The 22,609-nt window shown below is 35.9% G+C and overlaps 1 protein-coding gene across 2 annotated transcripts in view; it reads right to left on the reverse strand.

Moving 5' to 3' along the window:
* Positions 1 to 22,609, reverse strand: part of LOC138694378 (zinc finger protein Gfi-1b-like) — a 307,766-nt gene that overhangs the window by 99,924 nt on the left and 185,233 nt on the right. For both annotated transcript variants that reach the window (XM_069818058.1, XM_069818057.1), the window contains exon 5: positions 5,641 to 5,791. In XM_069818058.1, the coding sequence (XP_069674159.1) occupies positions 5,641 to 5,791 (151 nt within the window). The remainder of the gene's footprint in view (positions 1 to 5,640; positions 5,792 to 22,609) is intronic.

A 22,609-nucleotide genomic window follows, 5' to 3' on the forward strand; every position in this document is an offset into this window, starting at 1 on the left:
CATCCAGCACGATTTGAAACTGGGCACGTTGTTATGCAATAGCAGCCAGTTATCATTTCAAATTGTTCTCGTTTTTAACATTGTCATGGCCGTAGAGAGACATTCCACCATTCTTAATAAAATTGAGATATCTTCAGGAAAAAATTCGCATGAATATTTCTAGCAATTCCGTGGGTTTTCTTTAAATTTCATTAAGCCGAGTTGAAACTGCTGAAACTGCCCTATACTGAATCACCTTCCAGTGATTATCTGCCTTCTTGAAAACACGCAAGTAATCGGAAAATCTTGCACGAGTCACCCATCTCTGTGAATGTCCTTCATAGCCAGGGATACTTTTGTAGCAGTTCTCCTGCATTTAAAATAAACTTTAATCATAGCACGTTTCTTCAAGTCGAAAATATTGACACACAAAATACAATGTGTCCCTAAATAATTGCTCGAATTTCAATATGATTTATCTCAGAAAATGTGTAGGCTCTAAGCTGCAGGAATGCAGTTAATCCCAATAGACAACTAATATTTCCTAGTTTATTAAGCGTACGCCTACCACATTCCAATGCGCTGGCTTCTTTTGGAAAATATCACTGATAGAAAATGGTGCTATCGAAATCTCAGATACTTACTTTCTTTCTTTTCTGAATTTCGCAGCTCATCGTTCTATTGTGACTGCAGAAAGAGTAAGATGAGTTTGTTTTTCAGTAAGATGGTGCACCGTCTCACTTCTATTATCATATGCGTGAAGACTTCAAGGAGAATCTTCCTCATTGTTTGACTGGCAGTTGGACTGAAAAAGACCAAACCTTGATGGGGTGGCCTCCATAGTCACCTGACCTAACATTCTGAGATTTTTTCGTGTGGAGGTACGTAAAGGACAATGTTTACGTTCCACCTTTCGCCAATAACATACAGAAGCTACGGCTCGTATTACATTGCTGACACGCTGCGCAAAGTGTGGGAGGAATTGCAATATCGCCTAGATGTGGCCATGTGACCAGAGGTTCAATATCGAGAACTTGTAAGATATCAAACAAAACTTGAAGAGAGTACCTCTTTATTGGTACTCATTGCAGTTCTGTAACATTGATAGTTACACATACAAAGTATTGTAAAATCTTAGCAATCATTTTCAGACATGGTGCAAACGCTTATACGATGAAACTAAGGCTATTAATGTTGCACATGCTAGAACATGATCATTGGAAAAGAGTACAGTAGTGGCAAAAAAAAACCGGACCGACCCTTGTAGGTGATTTCAGAGCCTTGTTCACTCCAGAGCACGATAGACTGCTAAGTAAGACTTTCGTGCTTCGAATCTTGCCTGGAAAGGAAACTTTTTTTTGTTCCGTATTCAAATTTATTCCCAGTATTTTTCGATTGCTGGTAAAATTCATATTCTCGGAATAATAAGTTAATTAAGTAGTAAAATATCGCTGCAATCGAAAAGTATTGGGAATAAATTTGAATAAGGAACAAAAAAAAGTTTCCTTCCCAGGCAGGATTCGAACTACGAAAGTCTTGGTTACCAGTCTATCGGGCTCTGAGTGAACAAGGCTCTGAAATCAGCTACAAGGGTCGATCTGGTTTTTATCTGTACCAGAGGCGTTGCAACTGTATATCACGAATATTTTTCTAACATTTTTGCAGGGAAAAAAATCATTCTTAATATTTTAATGGGCATAGTGTTACCAGTATAGATGTGAAGTTCTGATTGGACATGAAAATAATTTCATTCCCCATACTTCAGAATGTTGTTGTTGTTTAGTCAACTGTCCGAAGACAGGTCCGAACCCCACAAATGACATCAAGAACGCATGCTTATGAGGCAACTAGGCCAGGAGATAACGGGGTAGAGTGACCAGTTCCTTTCCCCTCCACTGCATACACCGCCTACACTAGTCAGACTTGAGATATATACAAACAATTGTTCTTCCTCTGACACATATCGTCAAGTGACATGTACTGCCTGACAATAGATGTAGCCTACACATCAGCCAGAACCTCAAGCAGAGGATTTCAGAATGTTTTCAGAAGTAAATTTACTCCAAGACAAGTTCACTGTCCAGAAGTACAATCAATTAACCCTAACACAAGTTCACCGTCCAGACTAACATTTTTTTTTTTGTTTTAATTTAACTACGCTTGTCTGATGGAAGTAGATTACTACATCCTAAGGAAGAAATATGAAGTATTGTCTTTCAAGTTATGCTGAATGTAACTAATTTACATTAATTAATGTTTCGTATTTAAAAGGCCACATCAAGTAAGATTTATTTGAGTAAAATATATGTATGTATGTATGTTTGTATGTAAAATTAAATTAAATTATCTCTTATTTAACGACGCTCGCAACTGCAGAGGTTATATCAGCGTCGCCAGTATGCCGGAAGTTGGCCCACAGTTCTTTTATATACAGTAAATCTACTGACATGAGCCTGTCGCATTTAAATGCCATCGACCTCGGCCAAAATCGAACCCGCAACCTCGAACATAGAAAGCCAGTGTTATACCAACTATGCTACCGAGGGCGACCGTATGTATGTAAACTTATGTCACAATGTGTATATGTTTGTACGTATGCATTCATGCATGCATCACTTTTGCAATTACCAATACTCCGAAATTTTTGTAACTTCTATAAACATATAATCTTCTGATATAAATCCTGATCTTGTCATCTTTGTATTAGTACTGACAAGTTGTCGTGATGACGTCATGGCCTCTGAAAGGATTCCATAGTTTCAAAAAGACGTCAGAGACTGAAATTTCATACTTAATAGCTGTTACGTAACTTCATACTAGTGCACACAGCTAGAAATAATGAAAATAAAACGTATTTCTTCATGTCATTACTACTACGAGAAATTATTTGAACAACATGAAAATAAGATAGAAATACTTTATATTCCGGGTATTGATGGCATATTTCATTTCGAATGTTGATCATGATAATTGGAAAGCTATTAAATTGATGATTCTGGACATAGTATGTTTTCATATTTCATGCGCATATTTGTTTCGTACTAGGAAAGCCTCGAGGAATTTATATTCAGAGAGAGAGAGGGAAAGAAAGCTGTCGCAGTTTTCATATAAATTGTCTCAAATGTCCTTCTTAAGATACATCTACAGCTGAAAATACATAAAATGTATAAAAAGTATTGTCAGTATATATATATATATATATATATATATATATATATATATATATATATATTTATTTTTCAAAAGGAAATGGAAGGACAAGTATAACAACATTGACTAGATTATTTAAATTAAAAATGCATATAGGCTGCCGTTAACATAAATCGATATGAAGAAAGACTTCCACAATACACACATATGATAAATACAGTACCGGTATGATTAATTTATTATGGAAACCAGACTAAATGCCTGCTCATATCTGCATGCCCAATATGATCTAGATGTACTGCAGATAATGAGGCACCGATAGAACATAGACTAGTGCAGCCATTTTCAACCTGTGTGCCGCGAATGATCCGTTGGGCGAGAAAATGAAAACAGTAAAGGTTGTCGTAGAAAATTGGAAGAATAAAAGTGTAAAGAGTAGTAAAAAAAGAGAGTCCACAAAAGTCAACTTTCGGCGAACGTGGCACAAGTCAACATTCAGTACACACATTCCCTCTAAAACTCTCAACATTCCCCACTGGTTTATATTATGAGTATGCCGCATGATTTTAAATTACGCCTTTAGTGTAACACATGTTGAAAAAAGTTGTAAAACGCTGGACTAGTGAATAAACCAATGCATAACGGTGGCTAATTTTGCTTGTCGATGTCAACTAAGAAATTCGCTACTTAATGTGTTATTCAGGAGCTTAAATTGCAGACGTAATCTGTCAAACGATTAAAGCCGTTGTGTCGAGGAATAAATGGTGGATAGATGTGATTTAGGTAGTTCATTGACGCTATGAGATATTACAATTTATTTTTCTAATAAGTTAAATGCTATTTATCATAGTTGCCTAGTTTTAAAGCTCATGGAATGTGCTGATAGGTGTAGGCCTATTTGCTGTTTACAATCCTAAGAAGACACAAAAAATCTGTTTCATACAATCATAGTTAATATGTACAAAATAATTCGTACTAGTAATATAGGTCTAGGTGATCTTAATGACCAGGATCTGCATTTTGGGAATATAAAATTGATCATTAAATTGATGCTAATGTTCGAAGGAAATCATCACAAATTTAAAGAGAGTGATATAAATAAATATTATTTATTCCGCAATGTAGCCTACACTTTTTTTATTATAATTACTTATGTATTCTACTTAAAGTTTATTATAAATTCGCTTTCTTTCGGGGTATAAGACGTATTTTTTTTCTTTGAAAATAGGTCTGAAAAGCATGATGCATCTTATGCGTCGATACTAACTTTGTGAATGGGAGAAAACTTCATGGGATTCTGTGAAAACTGAGATAGGCTAATAACCTGTTGGTTATTCTTCTTAAAGTGATTTTCCTTTCGTAGAACATGGAGGTTGATGTTATGAGAGTAAGTTATGAACTAGCGTGCATGATTGTTGCATGACGTTGAATTTATTAAGGACTCATTTTAATAGCAGCAAAGAATGTGTTCCAATGAATCTTCGAAGTTCGAGACCATAAGCTTGTCGCTAAATACTGTAGCTAATCGTGCACAAGAAATTTCCCTAGTATTACATTCGTACACTGCAATGTGATCGAACACAGAACACCAAATGATGCCGCCTATCAGGTACGATTTAATTGTCGTCTGCTTCACGTCACCTGCCCTGAGTGTAGTACCGTGCTCTGTGTAGGTTTATGGTGCCATTGAGTTTGACGTGACTGTGCTACGTAACCCTTCATTTCCCGCTAGCAAACATTCCCGCTCCCTACAGTACGTAATCCGTGATGCGACAGCCCGTAAAGGGCCCAGGCCGATCAGCCGACTGATGATGAGCAGAGGAGAAAGATTATAGAACCAGAGCGGCGGTAACATGAGGTCAGCACGATGATCCCCCAGCCGTTAGGTATATAACTGGTTTTCGAAACAGGATTTCGCTACCTGTCGTAACTCCCCAAATTCATCACATCCTGGGTGGGGATCTGTTCCATACGCTGGTCAAAATTTCATGAGACAATTGTATTCCTTCTTCATGCGGCTTGAAACCAGCACTCATTCCGTAACGTATAATAATAATAATAATAATAATAATAATAATAATAATAATAATAATAATAATAATAATGATGATGATGATGAAAAAGGAAGACTATACAAGAGAGGAGGAAAGAAAACAAGGAAAGAAATGTTAGGAAACAATTATTTTAATGGGAAGTTGAAAAACATGTAGAATAAACGGGGAAAAAAATAAGTAAAAGGTGAATAAGAATAAAAAGAGGGGAAAAGATGAAAGGAAAGGAGAAACAATAGAGAAACTTAATAAAATATGAAATAGAAAGGGATAGAGAAAAGTTGTAAATAAATTCTGTACGAAAATAAAACTAAGGCTTGGAAATAAACTGAAGAAAAGAGAAGAAAGGACGTAAAAGAATGAAAAAGAAAGGCCAAGAAAAAATACATATAGAAAAGAAAAAAATGAGGCAGAGAGAGGTCTGATTAGTTAGCAAGCGGTGTGCTGACGGATGACTCACCGGTGTGGATGTAGGTGTGCTTCTTCATGTCGGACTTCTGGTGGAAGCGCTTGCCGCAGAACTGGCAGGGGTAAGGTCGCGTGTCCGAGTGGATGAGCAGGTGCGTGGACAGCGTGGACGAGCGCTTGAACGACTTGCCGCACTGCTTGCACTGCAACACATGTCACATGCTGTGAAACGGGAATCCCATGTCACGCGTAAATACATACATACATATACCAACATTCCTTTAGTCACAAAAACTCATGTATGCCTACATGTTATACTCTGCCCGAATTACAGTTCGATTCAGCGTTAATGGGCCTGTCCTCGGTTGTTTGGCTAGTGAGCGAGCTGTGTGTTGCGTCATAAGAAAGAAATTTAATCACAAATGTGCATAGGAGGGGAAGAGGATAGAGGAAGAATGAAAATAATATCTATGCTCGAAGCTGAGAGACACTCATGTCAAGAAAATACAAGCCATCATGACATTGTTTAGTCAACAGACGCAGACGTACTGTTCTCCAACCAGGAGATCAACCGTGAAAGGATAGATAATATTAAGCTCGATTCACATTACACGTCACATCACCGTCACATCACGGACCAGCAGCGTTGCATCAAAACATTGTACAATGCGTTTTGTATGGTAGCGTTCACATATAGTCACAGCCCATCAACGGCACGGACCTTCTGGGATTCTCGAGGAGAATGTTTTGATGTGACGTGGACGGTTTGATAGCGTGAATTGTTTATGCTTACTTTTTCCTCCCTGTTATTTATACTCGCTTTAACATCTTTGGTCTTATTGCTAGTATCTTTTGATTGAAATCCGAAGGTCTGTTCTATTGTTGTGAACTAGATGGTGACTGTATATGTATTACTGATTTGTTATGAATATGATTTCGGTGATGAATGAGGCCGATTCAATCTTTTCAGGTCCAGAATGCAAAGTGAGGTGGGTTTCATTAAGGGATCAGTTTAGAAAGGCATTAAAAAAGAGGAAGACTAAGAGCGGACAGGCAACCAACACCGAAAAAAAATGGAAATATGAAGATTTTATGTTATTTCTGATCCCGTTTATTAAAGAAAGAGAAACGTTGAACCTCAAGGCAGTGACGATTCGAACAATCAAGGAGAAGAAGAAAGTTTGAACAATGATACAAATGAAGAGACTGCAGAGATTGTTGCTTCACATCCACAGGACTTAAGAAAATCAGTACTGCCAGAAGCAAGAACACTGATCCTCTAGTTATAGGGTCACAAAGGCGTCCAAAGAAAAAGGTGCAGGAGAAGGAAACAGCGTCATCTCTCGTTATGAAATATTTATTAGAAGACAATAAAAAATAAATGCAATTGACGTCTACCTGCAGTGCGGACCCAATAGATGCATTTTTCAACGGCATAGTTGCCACAGTGAAACAATTTTCACCATTAAGACAAAATCTGGCAAAATCAAAAATTTTCAATATAATTTCTAATCTTGAATACGAAGAAATTCAAGAAAGAATGTTCCAGTCCCAAAGCAATGAGCAGCCTTCGATTTCTTCAGCACCACCAGTTCACTATCAGCATCCCGTGCTGCAACACAATCAGCTGCAAACAGATAGGGTTACTTATCGGACGACCTCAACTACGTCACATGATCTGACAAGTATGCAAACACCGTCACCTACACCATCACACGTGTCAGGAATATCATCAGTTCAAACCTACTGTTAACAATTTTCCCCTGTGGAATAATTGACGTTTTAATGTGAGTGATTTTATGCTAGGAATGACAAACAATAATTAGTTTTAATTGACATAATTGCTTTTCCATTTCATTGTTTAGACTACAATCTAGAAGGACTTACCTTAAACAAACCATCAACTTTTCTTTAGCTGATATTACTTCTCTAAATGTTGTGTTTCGTTTTTGTATTTGTATTTCTATTTTTTGAAGCAAAATATAAAACTGATATTTTGACATTCTAAAATACTTATAGAAGCAACTTTCATCATCCTCCAACTGTCGGTATAGTGTATGATATTCACCTATATTCTTCCTCTTTCTGAGCATTTCTTTCATCCATATTCTCTTTCGTTTTCTTCTTTCGGCCTCTTCTTCGTCCAACAAGACAGCAATCATCGCAAGTTTTTGTTTGCTAAATTAATATCGGCATCATTCGAGAGCACAGTTCCTACAGTCTTGATGGCGGCAAACTGACGGTCACTTGCCATTAAATGTGAATGAATTTGCATTGGAGGGTGATGGTCCGTGACGGTGATGTGACGTATAATGTGAATCGAGCTTTATCGTTATAACGTCAGTTTAAAAACCATGCGCTCTCTTGTGGCAGTAAGAGCAGTAGAAGTAGGTGTAGTGGTAGTAATAGTGATAGTAGTAGTGGCAGTAGTAGTGGTCGTCGTAGTAGGAGCAACAGCAATCGTAGTGATAGTCGTAGTGGTAGTAGTAATAGTAGTAATCGTAGTAGTAGTAATAGTAGTAATAGTGGTAGTAGTAATAGTAATAGTAGTGGTCGTATTAGTGGTAGTAATTGTGGTAGTAGCAAAATATAATGGTTAATGGTGGTGGTAGTAGTAGTACCTAGTGGTTGTATTAGTGGTAGTAATAGTGGTAGTAGTGTTAATGGTGGTGGTAGTAGTAGTAGGTAGTAGTAGTAGTGGTCGTAGTAGCAGTAGTAGTATTGGAGGTGATGGTGGTGGTGGTGGTGGTGGTGGTGATGATGGTGGTGGTGGTGGTGATGGTTGTCGTAAGAGTAGCAGCAGTTGTAGTCGAAGTTATGTTGGAAACGTAATCTCCCGTAATATATATATAAATTATCAAGTATGGACTTACTTACTTACTTACAAATGGCTTTTAAGGAACCCGAAGGTTCATTGCCGCCCTCACATAAGCCCGCCAGCGGTTCCTATCCTGTGCAAGATTAATCCAGTCTCTATCATCATACCCCACCTCCCTCAAATCCATTTTAATATTATCCTCCCATCTACGTCTCGGCCTCCCTAAAGGTCTTTTTCCCTCCGGTCTCCCAACTAACACTCTATATGCATTTCTGGATTCGCCCATACGTGCTACATGCCCTGCCCATCTCAAACGTCTGGATTTAATGTTCCTAATTATGTCAGGTGAAGAATACAATGCGTGCAGTTCTGTGTTGTGTAACTTTCTCCATTCTCCTGTAACTTCATCCCGCTTAGCCCCAAATATTTTCCTTAGCACCTTATTCTCAAACACCCTGAACCTATGTTCCTCTCTCAGAGTGAGAGTCCAAGTTTCACAACCATACAGAACAACCGGTAATATAACTGTTTTAGGGATACGTAACAAGCTGTTTTTTACGGTGATCAAGTATGGACTTGTGGAGTTAAATGTAGCCTATATTAAGATCTAAGGAGATATTGACTACTTTTTAAGCCTGGTTGTATAAACAACGCTAACTGGAGATCATTTTTGATCGAAGGTCAGGAAAGTAACTGAGTTGTATATATTTCTGTTTATGTTCTTCTAAGATCACGGAAATCGAAATATGAGAGAAAATCATGTTTGCAGCTTGTGTTTCGCAACACGTTGTTCTGTATCTAATTATCTTGCTAATGTCCCGCGTAACCAAAATGTAATAGTATCTTAAATACCGTATATTATGTATGAACACACGAAGGAAAAGAAGAAGATTGCCCGCAGAAAATTAATATCAATGAGAGAGCAATATTGATTAAAATTGCACTCTAACATAAATCAGTCATAGGGAAACAATTTAAATAGGGTTGGAAACAAATTTCTGTAGATTATAACTCCAAGAATATACTTCAAAGAGACTGGGAAAATCTGAAGTGGTATTATGGAAACCAGACAAATATGGAAATAACATTCGATTTCGATCATGGATTTGACTGGGAAAGCTCAGACCTCGAGTGACATTTATTAAGACTATTTCGTAAATAAAATAAAAATGTAACTAATATACCCATAAAATTCGCTGACAAAATGTTAATAATTGTACATTTATGACATTGTAAAATTGAAACAGATGAATGTCGATTACTGCAATTAATTAAATAGTCAATAAACTAAAAAAAATTAATTAATCAAAGCTAATCAATAGCTAACTAATGAATTAAGCAGCTATCTCAGTAATCCAGAATCGAATTAAGAAATGAACAAGAAAATTAAGTAATCAATAAGCTAAACAAAAATTAACTAAGGATAAAGACAATCAATAAACTAGTCAGAAAATTAATCAACTAATTAAGAAATTAATAGTCTGACAAACAAATTAACCGTGGACCTAAGCAATCAATAAACTAATAACTTAATAAACTCAGTAATCAATAAATTAACCAATAAATTAACTAAGGAACTAATGAACCAATAAACAAGTGAACGAGCAAATTACGTAATCAGTAAACTTAACGAAATTTAGTCAAGGAGAAAAACATTAATCAACTAGCTAACAAATAATCAACGAATTAAGAAATTAATAGTCTGACAAACAAATTAACCGTGGGCCTATATAATCAATACATTAATACCTTAATAAACTCAGTAATCAATAAATTAGCCAATCAATTAAACAAAGACCTAATGAACCAATAAACAAGTAAACCAGCAAATTAAGTAATCACTGAACTTAACGAAACTTAGGCAAGGAGAAAAACAATTAATAAACTACGCAAATCTGGATTTCAGGTATAGTTCCATGTGAAGCTGATTTGAATAATTTCAAGGAAAAAATTGTTCCGGGGCCGGGTATCGAACCCGGGTCCTTTGACTGAGAGCGCCAACGCTCTACCGACTAATAAACTTTTTAACCATCAATAAATTCATACAGTTAATGGAACGAACTAGTAGTTAATAAAGTAATCAATAAATTAACTATTAAACTACTCACTAAACGATAATAAATAACCAACATCACTTAACCATTCTAATAAACTAAATAACCAATGAACATACCATTAATGACAAGATCAACTCTAGTAGGCTTATGTCACGTGCCAGGTGCGTAACCTTGACTGGGTTGTGCTAGGCATTCCAGTTATAGTTACTGTCCCCCCCCCCCCGGATCTCAGCCTGCAGATAATGTATCGGAAGTGGAAAATAGTTCGACATGATCGTATACGTATATCCACGCGTGGTACATATTGCTCTTGAATCATAAAAAGAGAATATTGAACTTGCAGAGGTTCAGTAACCCAGCAGCAGCGAGTGCGTATTGCGTCCACCCCCCCCCCTCCATTCTTCTGTATCGGCTAATGAACCATCATTGTTTTACGTGTGTTTCTTTCCGGACCAATTGACACTCGTCACTGGCGCCAGTTACTGCTTTCTTTTGTTCACATTCATATTTCCTCGATTGCAGCCTGCCGTCTTGAGCCTAATAATCGCGAGACTGTGTTATACAGTAACAGATACTTTCTCGCATATTTCACGTAGTAGCCACCATTAACAATGTTACTTAGACAGGACGGGACGCACTTCAAAGATGTGGTCATTAGTTACACTCATTAGTATTTAAATATTTACGACTTCTTTATTTGTTAAGAATAAACTAACTTTATTAACAATGCTCAATCGCAAGAATTAAAAGAGAGAGAGGCCTAGAGTACTTATTGTTCCCACCGAGATATAGTTCAAAGAGAGGTAGAGTATTGACTTCCTATTTGGGAGACATGTTTGAAAGAGAGGTAGAATACTGACTTCTTATTCGCGAGTCCTACTGTTTGATCTGCGATAATTAAAATAGTGTTGTTGATAACAGTATGCTACAAAAAATCGCTCATGGGGAAGAAAAATTAACTATGTTTAAGTTTAGTGTCCGTAACAATAGAGACTTTGCGAATAACATTCCCGTGTATAATTTACTTTCATGAATAATTTGATTCAAAAGATATAGAGTAATATTCTACCCTATACGCAAACAAGAAAAGTTTTAGTTTTCTAAACTGCACAAAGAGGCAAATTTTGTAATACCAGGGGCCCGTTTCACAATCCTTACAAATTACAAATTAACAATTTACAAATAACAAGTAGAAGATTACAAATGCTTGTAAATTGTGTTTCACAATGCTATCTTATTAGTTTGTAAAGTTTGACGAACTTTACAAAATCAGCTAAAGAAATTTACAAATACGCATTATTGGTTACACAATATCGCCAACGACGGTTTACAAAAATCGCTAAGGAGCAGAGCTAAAGTCGCTGTATTTTTATTACTATCGATACGTATGTTTATATTTTGTACTAAAATAGATTATTCTAAGCTTGCTGATTCATATTTCACCAACAGAAAATATAAAGTATTGTTAAAGAAAATTAAAAGTATGTATATTTTTATATATTGGCGACAATGGAATTTCATGTCATGTGATTGGTCGAGTATACCAATACGCCTATTATTTAAATGACCAAAGTTAGCACCAAATTCAGTAAAATAAGTAAATAACAGATTTATTCCACGTACAAATTTATTTATTTATTTATTTATTTATTTATTTATTTATTTATTTATTTATTTATTTATTTGTTTATTTAACCTGGTAGAGATAAGGCCATTAGGCCTTCTCTTCCCCTCTACCCTCTACAATTGATAAAATAATTACGATGTCTAACTACAAAATCAGGTTCATTTTTTGTGTTGATCCATCAGTATTTATTAATGTTGCATCCATAACCTCACAAACATTAGTGGTCCCCGCAGCACCATAAAAATTCTGTGCTATAGTAAATAACATTTTGGTGATCAAAAACCTGCCCCGAATTTAACTCTTAACAACATCAACTACCCTGTGGGCACTTTGCACACTGACATCTTAGAAATTCCGTGCTTATCTGCTAACGCACAGAACTGACAGCTACTATACAAACAATGCAAATCAATACAACTCTCGCTTTGAGGTTAGGGCATCACTTTTCCCTTTTGGATGTTGGATATGATGTCCCATATCTTGTAGGAGAGATTCCAGCGAAACGGGACTCGAAACGACTTCAGAATACGGCATAAGTAGTGTCGTTATTGCATTATTGAATTATTTATTTTTGGTGCAGGAAGCTTCTTTTTAAGTGCGAGTATTTATTAAATACAGTCTTCGTATATAAATACTTGCGCGGTATTCTGAAGTATAGCGCGGGACTCATTCGAAACCATTCATTAAATTCATACAATGATACGAACGTGTTATTAATTCTTGGCAGGAGAATTTTACGTAGGCCTATACGTCTTCGTTTGATTAGGCCTAAATTTAATATCTTCGTCTGAGTCATTAGAACTCCTTAATAACATCAAAACTGCGTTAGTTTAATTCTTAATATAATCCAGTTACTCAAAAATCAATTTAATAAGTATTTCTTTATTGTATTATTCATAATTTGTTGCAATATCAAACTTTACACATCTCAGAGGTATTGTAGAACATGTGCTAATTTTACAAGTAAAGTTTACACGTTTGTAAAATTACCCTTCATTGTGAAACAGAATACTTGTGAAGTGAGCAAAATTTAATTTGTAAAGATTTGATTTCCTTTGTAAAGTTGAACATTACAAAGAAAGATTGTGAAACAGAAGTTTACAATTTACAAAGATTGTAAACATTGTGAAACAGGCCCCAGAAAGTAGGAGGCCTTTAAGACCCCTTAAAAAACCCCGTAACCTAACCTAACCCAATCTAATGTGGGCTATCTCACTATCTATTTGTTGTATTGCTTAAGTAGGGCCCACAGCGCCAATGCGGCCGCGCATGACAAGCAACAGCGCCAATGCGGCCGTGATTGGAACTTCTATCCGGACTGTTCAAAATTAAACTTTCGTCTGTACAGGAACGTTGGAATTGTGTTTCTATCTTTTGTAGTTTGGAAGAAATAAATATTTGAAATCTGCTCCTTCTTTTTGAATAGCCCTGTATGAATATAGTCAATCCTCCAATAATAATAATAATAATAATAATAATAATAATAATAATAATAATAATAATAATAATAATAATGATGATGATGATAATGATAATAATAATAACAATAATAATAATAATAACAATAACAATAATAATAACAATAACAATAATAATAATAATAATAATAATAACAATAATAACAATAATAATAATAACAATAATAACAATAATAATAATAATAATGTATTTATTTATTTATTTATTTATTTATTTATTTATTTATTTATTTATTTATATACCAGATCTCTGATTTTTACACCCTTTTTTCCTGTGGATAAAATCATGGCCGGTTTCACCAAGCTTCTTTAAATCAGCACAAACGACTTGTCAACAAATGGATCGTTTAATTTTAACGGGATCTTTAAAAGTTGACTGTTTCGCCAAGCCTCGTATCTTTAAAATTAACAGGCGTTTACTAACGAGGGGATTTTGTACTTGTATCTTGCATGTTTTGTTTTTCATACGACCATGGCTTCGAAATCGCGAATTTCATTGGTTACATATGATCATGGCTGACTTTGTTTGGCATGAGGAAACAATCATAGGCAAACGGGTAAGCGGCAGTAATTTTAAGAACATCTTCCTAAATACAGTGTGTTGTCACACCGCAATTAAAAAAAAAAAAGACAGCTGCTTCTAAATGTAAATAATAGGAATGTAGAGCAGTTACATTGTAACTTCTAAAGGAAATCTAAGAAAATTTAGCGGACTATAAGGTCGACAGCTTCAAAATTGATGCCACACAAAGCATTCTAAGCAGTTATATTAGGCCTAAATTTAGGACGGGAAATCGCCTTTTCCATAAATTGCATACTACTTTTCCACTGTATTTCATGCAGATTTATTAGTACCCTGTAACAATTTTGCCATGCTTGTGTGGCAGAATTCAGGAGAGGTGTCATTAATTTGGATTTTAAGGAGTATCCATTGTCTCCTAAAAGAAAATCTCTTCGCACTCTTTCTATTTAAAAGGCACCCTCCTTTGGAATGTTGTGCTATCCGTGTAGACCGTAACATTATCTTAAACCGAGAAGAATCTGTTGGAGAGGCGTTAAGTGGGTGATTCCTATCTGTCATATTCTAACCTATTACAATTTCAATAAACTAGCGCTGAGGTAGTTCTGCTGGTTTCAGAAGTGAAAATCGTTGAATTTATAAGGGATTTTTTTTTTTGTGTTAATGCAGTTGATCGTATACGGAAGGCATAACAAAAACCTAAACTAATCAAACGTAACCTGTCACAGATTCGTATGTGCAAGGTGTATAAGCAGAGTACGAAGGAAACTACCTCAGCGCTAGTTTAGACACAATTTTTCTATACGGAGCGTTACATAGGCCTATGAAATTGTTTGAATATTGAAGGAAAAATAGGATCTTCTAATGCAGAATCTTTTGGCTATATTTCTGCCAGGATATAGGATTGGAACATGTAGGTACACAATCTATGATGTCTATGACAACATAAAATTTAGCTATAAGCTTATTAGGCCTATAGAAATAATGACTATTGTAATGTTGATAGTACGTCTGATACTTTATTCACATATCTAGACAATACAGCTTTTGGTACCCCGTTCATATAATCAATTACCATTTCAAAACTTCCCGCAACGTTATCTTAAAGCGAGAAGAATCTGTTGAAGAGGAGTTAAGTGGGTGATTTCTATCTGTCGTATTCTAACCTATACAGTATACCGGTATTCAGTTTCTTCTGGAATCATTCTTACTACTTATTTCCTTAATGTGTAGCTTTCGTGGAATTCTTTATCACTTAATCTTCAAAATGATTATTCCGAGTGTGATTACAACATATAAGTTCGTCGTTATGTTGAAGTTCTAAATAAAGAACTTCATCAACGAATAATTACGTCCGCCATGTTGTTGACTTCTTAACGCATCGTTACTGTTTTAACGCGACGAATAGGTCCTAATAAAATAACGATGAATTTAAAGATGCGTTAGCAATAATGATACTTGGTGAAACACAAAAACCGACTAACGTGTCATTAAATTATTTAACGAGACGTTATAATGATAACGAAGTTTGGTGAAACCGGCCATTAGTCTTATTCTTGTTCTCCACTCTTCTCTCCATCCAATCCTGTCGTTCAGTCTGCAGTCTCTCATCCCTGTTCTGATCTCTTGAATTTCGAGGTCTCCCTTTCCTTCTTCTCCCAGGCGGACAACATTCCGGCACCATTTTAGGTAACCTATCTGCTAGCATTCTTCTAACATGCCCATATCAGGTCAATTACTTATATCTCACGTAATCCAAAACAGAATGTGGAATGTTCATTTCACCTTGTACAACTGTATTTCTCATTTTTTCTAATTTCGAATATCTCGCTGATCATCTTAAAAAATCCATTTCCATTGTCATGATGCTAACTTTTTATTAAATTTCCATGTTTCAGCACCGTAAGTAATAGTACTTTTGACTATTGAATTATATACTGGTATTTGCAATGATGATGATGATGATAATAATAATAATAATAATAATAATAATAATAATAATAATAATAATAATAATAATAATAATAGTAAAGTTTTTGATCCACAGACTTCTATTTAACAATTAACTGCTATACTTTATTATAAGCACATGAGAATATCCTGAAATAAGGGGGTGGTTCCACTTTTTGGTCAAATTAATATTTTGCTTCTTTCATACGTTAAAAAATATGTCTGATCTTTTAATGCAAGAACGGTATGATTTCGAGCATTTGGTAGTAAGTTACGCTGGAATTGGAGCTGAGCTCCCAATCGTTTCGTTGCAAAAAGGAGGCAGCTCCTGGAGCTATGTATATACAGAGTAAACCGTAAGTAATGTCTTTGATATATTTCAAACAAAAAAGTTCAATAAAATGTTGCTGGTTTTCATTCCTTTTCGAGATAAAAATTGTTTCATATGAAATATTTCATAGCGTGTTCTGGGGAAGCTATTTATTTAATTTCCAAACTGTTCAGTCAATTATGAGAGCAGTGTATTATGGTAATCGATGATTGAAAGAATTTTAGTTTTGTCCTTTAAATGTGCAGGAAAATGAGCCGAACAAATGTAACTTTTCGTTCTACAAAGGAATTTTACAATGTTACATTTGTTCATATCAAATTTCTTCACATTTGAAGACAAAACTAAAATTCTTTCAATCATTTATTATCATAATAAACTGCTCCCTTAAATTGACTGAGCACATTGGAAATTAAATCAATGGCTTTCCCAAAAACGCTATGTAATGTTTCATGTAAAGAATTTTTATCTCGAAAAGGAAGCAAAAACGAGCAAAATCGTATTAACATTTTTTGTTTGAAATATTTCAAAGAGTAACCCCCTGAAATTAATGACATTATTTACTGCAAAAAGAGAATAGTTCCATTCTTTGTTTGTATTTTACCCCCCTAAATTGCTGATTGTAATAAATGAGTGAGTGATGAAATGAAACTCCTAGGTACGTAGGACATACTTTGAAAAAAGAAAGTTCAGTTAAAATTTGAAAATTTTAGAATGTTTCTGTTGTTTTCCGCAACTTAGTAAAAGTGGAGCTACCTCTTTTTTGCAGGGAACCCTTGAAATTGTTTTCATTGTTATTTATAATTCATCTTATATGTGAGTAATGCCAATCATGAATTAATCCTCTGCTGTTACGTATGTATTGTCCACGAGTCTGTTTCGCGTCCATGTCAAATCAAAAATGAATAACGTATTTTTTATACTTTATGTTGCAACCTCCCTCCCACAGATAATAAACTCTTCCAAGTATGTAGCCTATACTTATATGAGGGCTTCCCTTGTATATAGGAATACTGAGTTTATCGGATGTGACGTAAGAAATTCCATGGCAGCCGAAGTCGAATTTCCGTTCCATAAAATCCTTTCATTTTTCTATTAGTGTAGATCGAATAAAAAAAGATAAAGATAGAAGGGAAAAGCAAGAAAGAACAAAGAAGAGGAAAAGTAGTATAACAAAGAAGAAGAGAAACAGGAGGAAGAGGCGCTAAAAAAGAAGAGAAAAGAAAAGGAATGAGGAGAAAAAGGAAGTCAGAAAAAAAGTATCCTGTTTTGAATGGTTGTGGGATTAATTCCAAATTTCCCATTACTTGATACAGCCACAGTTCCTAGCAAACTTCATACGGTATCTATAATGTCTAAAACGTGTCAGAATAATTGCTTGCCCTTTTTGTTCTCGGCAGATTACATCGCAGTGTCACATCCTCACCTTCTCTGACTCGTGCTACGCTGAACTTACTATACTTCCTCTTGCATTTCCGCTCGTGAGTAACAAGCGAATAAAAAAACAATGAACAAGTCAGTGGGACAATGTGCCGAGTGTTAAAGGGTGCAGCTCATGGTCGAAGAGGCATACACTCGGGTAAAAGCGTTTAAATAACTCGCCACAAGGCGTAATGTTTGGCAACGCCAGAACGAATACATTATATAGAATTAATTATTTTTATACAAAGCGATCAGGGGCTTCATTACCGACTGAAGGAATACAAATCTCTTACTTTTGTATGTTGAACTTGAATTTAAAAGTAAATGTTAATAGACCTATACTTTTACTGCACTTTCGTCAGATTTACATGTAAATATATATCAATGTAGTGCCTATTATATGTGCATTTCGAACTGACACGGCTCAAGGTCAAGCAATGAACTGCGCTTGCCACGTGTGCTTGCCCCAATCCTGGACTATTCTCCTCAACGAAAGTTACCTCGGACAGCCGGAATTACCAGTGATTCAGTTCAGTTTTCAGTTCAGTGACTCGTGCGTGGTTTGTACTTTCGTAAGTTTGTGCGTGACCTTGATCCGCCAGTTCGAAATGCACAGATAATAAACTTGACATGCTCTTAGAACTCTTAGAATGATAAATCGTATCAACAAATGCACGTGAGTAAGGATCTGGCAATTGATTGTACACCAAAGCACACCAGTGCGCAAATAGAATACTAGTCCTTCTTTATAAACGATTTCTCGTTTTAAAAAATTTGCAATATTTCTGTTTACAAGTATTAAATGAAGACTTAGTTACGAATTTATATCATTACAACAATGTACAATAATTTTCATTACAATAAAAAGTAGAGCGCACTGATACAAAACACGGAAAAGTTGTATATTACGGTCAGATTAAAGTATACAGTTATACACTATGACACTGTGCAGTAGGCGTAAAGGTACCATTTGGGTGCACGCGACAGAGACAAGCGACCGAGACAGGCGACACAGACAAGAGACCGAGACTAGTCGCCTTCTGTCTGCTTCCTATAGAATTATATGAAGTACATTATGAGACTCGGAATCCAAGAGGGGCCAAATATTTAATCACTTTCAAAATTTATTTCTCATGCAAAATAATTAGTAGAAGCTTGTTGCCATCGTTATATGAAAAGATGTAATGGAACTTACGAAACAAAAACTAATTAATCAGAGGCATTTTGTAGCAACAGCAAACATTTTTTTCAATTTCCCGAAAGTTTGATGAAATGGACTTGGGCCCCTCTTGGATTCCGGATCTCATTTGAGAGCGCGAGACAGAGACAAGCGACCGACACGGACGACCGAGACAAAGCGCACGAGACCGCTTTCAGACCAGTAGTGTCTCGCGACATTCTTATGCAGCCCGTGTTTTGTGGAGTAAAATACCTGTCAAAAATGTCAGAAATTAAATTCAGTGGCGAAGACGAACAATTAGTAGAATTAGTAGCAGAAAACCCACCAATGTTTGATCCAGAGGTCGAGTCGTACAAGGATGGGAATATCCGTGATAACATCTGGAGGGATTTTCCTGAGAAATTAAACACTTTTGTAGTCATATTTCACAGAATATTTGCACGTATTTTCTGAACAAACTCTTCTAGAATACTGAGAGAGTTGTTGTGGCGCTTTCGCCTGTCGCTTGTCTGGGTCGCAATATCAATTTAGCGAGAGATGTCTCCGTCTCCTGTCTCTGTCTCGGTCGCTTGTCTCTGTCGCGTGCACCCAAATGGTACCTTAACGTAATGTTTTATATTGTACTGAAACACCTCGCTGATAGAGAATGATTGCATTTTGAATGATGTCATCGTGACTAATTGCCATACAGCATACATGATGTGTGTGATCTGCCTAACCTCAGCATTTCGTAATCTTACAGTTACAGATTAAGCCTTAATTGAAGTGTGGCGTTTCAGAGCCTTTTCACCAGTGACGGTCACTGACGGAGATACATTAGTTTGAATTGGAGCGTTCATACTGGGACACTGCAGTGTGTGACCCAGTCACAGTGTCCCAGCAGTGTCTCGCCCTCTACACATGTGACGGATAAGGTCACTTTGTCCAGACTAGTCACTGCCCGACATACATTTCTTTGTATTGGAGTTTTCACACTGGGACACCGATCACAGGACACAGCTTGCAGATTGCCAACAGAGTATTCACTCAGTATTCGAGCATAGTGAAACTAGTCTATCCATCCATGAGTTTAGATTTGATTAACACGGAAGATTTGATAAGTGAAATAGAAAGTAGACCTGCTATTTGGGATGTCAAAAGCGATAACTATAGCATGAAAACGAATGCTTGGCAAGAACTTATAGCTAATTTTGTGCCTGATTTCAATGAGAAAAGTATGAATGAAAGAAGCAAAATTTGTACCTAAGTTGCATATATACTTTTCCACCGTAAAAAATTATAGATTACATTTCATAAGATGCTAAGTAACGATATATGGCAATATGGTTTGTAATTTGTTACCATATTAATTTACAATGGAAAGTTATATTTAACAATACATAACATTTAGCAGTGAAGTGTCGACCTGGTTGGCGAGTTGGTATAGAGCTGGCCTTCTATGCCCAAGGTTGTGGGTTCGATCCCGGGCCAGGTCGATGACATTTAAGTGTGCTTAAATGCGACAGGCTCATGTCAGTAGATTTACTGGCATGTAAAAGAACTCCTGCGGGACAAAATTCCGGCACATCCGGCGACGCTGATATAACCTCTGCAGTTGCGAGCGTCATTAAATAAAACATAACATTAGCAGTGAAGTACAACTATACACATCACAACTAGAATGATAGAAAAAATGAACTTAAATGAAATGTTAACAAACAGTAAGAATAAAAGCGTAAAGGAATTTAAGAATGGATATCAGGCAAAGGTAAACGTGATCAAGGATGAGAATGGTGACTTGCTTGCAGACACTCATTCAATTCTGAACAGATGTAAAAACTGTTTTGGGCAACTACTAAATTTACATAGGCCAAATAGAAATGATCGTGACGAAATTCAAATACAAACTGCTGAGCCATTTATACCCGAACCCACACTTTCTGAAGTGGGAATTGCGATAGAAAATCTGAAAAAGTACAAGTCTCCAGGTATCGATCAAATTCCAGCAGAATTAATACAAGAGGGTGGAAGCGCAACATCTAGCGAAATTTATAAACTTGTATCTGCTATTTGGGAAAAGGATATTGTACCAAAACAATGGAAGGAGTCCATAATTGTACCTATTTTTAAGAAGGGGGACAAGACTAACTGTAGTAAATTCCGAGGAATGTCACTTTTGTTGACGTCGTACAAAATTTTGTCCAATATTCTTTTGAGAACATTAACTCCATATGTAGATGAAATTATTGGGGATCATCAGTGCAGTTTTAGGCGTAATAGATCGACTATTGATAAGATTGTTTTGTATTCGGCAGATATTGGAGAAAAATGGGATTATAAGGGTACAATACATCAATTATTCATAGATTTAAAAAAGGCGGTTAAGAGAGAAATTTTGTATAATATTCTTATTGAATTTGGTACTCCCAAGAAACTAGTTCGATTAATTAAAATCCGTATCGGTGAAACTTACAGCAGAGTCCGTATAGGCCAGTTTCTGACGCATTTCCAATTCACTGCGGGCTAAAGCAAGGAGATGCACTGCCACCTTTACTTTTTAACTTTGCTCTAGAATACACCATTAGGAAAGTTCAGAATAACACAGAGGGTTTGTAATTGAACGGGTTACATCTGCTTTTTGTCTATGCGGATGACGTAAATATGTTAGCAGAAAAATCCACAAACGATTAGGGAAAACACGGAAATTTTACTTAAAGTAAGTAAAGCGATAAATTTGGAAGTAAATCCCGAAAAGACAAAGTATATGATTATGTCTCGTGACCAGAATATTGTACGAAATGGAAATATAAAAATTGGAGATTTATCCTTCGAAGAGGTGGAGAAATTCAGATATCTTGGAGCAACAGTAAGAAATATAAATGACACTCGGGAGGAAATTAAACGCAGAATAAATATGGGAAATACCTGTTATTATTCGTCTGAGAAGCTTTGTCATCTAGTCTGCTGTCAAAAAGTCTGAAAGTTAGAATTTATAAAACAGTTATACTACCGGTTGTTCTGTATGGTTGTGAAACTTAGACTCTGACTTTGAGAGAGGAACAGAGATTAAGGGTGTTTGAGAATAAGGCTCTTAGGAAAATATTTGGGGCTAAAAGGGATGAAGTTAAAGGAGAATGGAGAAAGTTACACAACGCAGAACTGCATGCTTTGTATTCTTCACCTGACATAATTAGAAACATTAAATCCTTATGTTTGAGATGGGCAGGGCGTGTGGCACTTATGGGCGAATCCAGAAATGCATATAGAGTGTTAGTTGGGAGGCCAGAGGGAAAAAGATCTTTGGGGAGGCCGAGACGTAGATGGGAAGATAATATCAAAATGGATTTGAGGGAGGTGGGATATGATGATAGAGACTGGATTAATCTTGCACAGGATAGGGACCAATGGCGAGCTTATGTGAATGGCAATGAACCCCCGGGTTCCTGAAATGCCATTTGTAAGTACCTAAGTAAGTAAGTATTGACATGTAGCAACCAGAAATGTTCACATAACATTTCTAGTAATCTTTGTTATACTTTCCAACAGCTCATGAAGAGCAACGATGAACTTATCAGTGACTTTTTTACAATATTTTAAAATATATAATATACTACTAGCAGTTAAAATCTGTCAAATATGCTCAAAATAAAAGAAAATAGAAC

Source organism: Periplaneta americana, chromosome 2 (assembly GCF_040183065.1).
Source record: "Periplaneta americana isolate PAMFEO1 chromosome 2, P.americana_PAMFEO1_priV1, whole genome shotgun sequence".
Lineage (NCBI taxonomy): Eukaryota > Metazoa > Arthropoda > Insecta > Blattodea > Blattidae > Periplaneta > Periplaneta americana.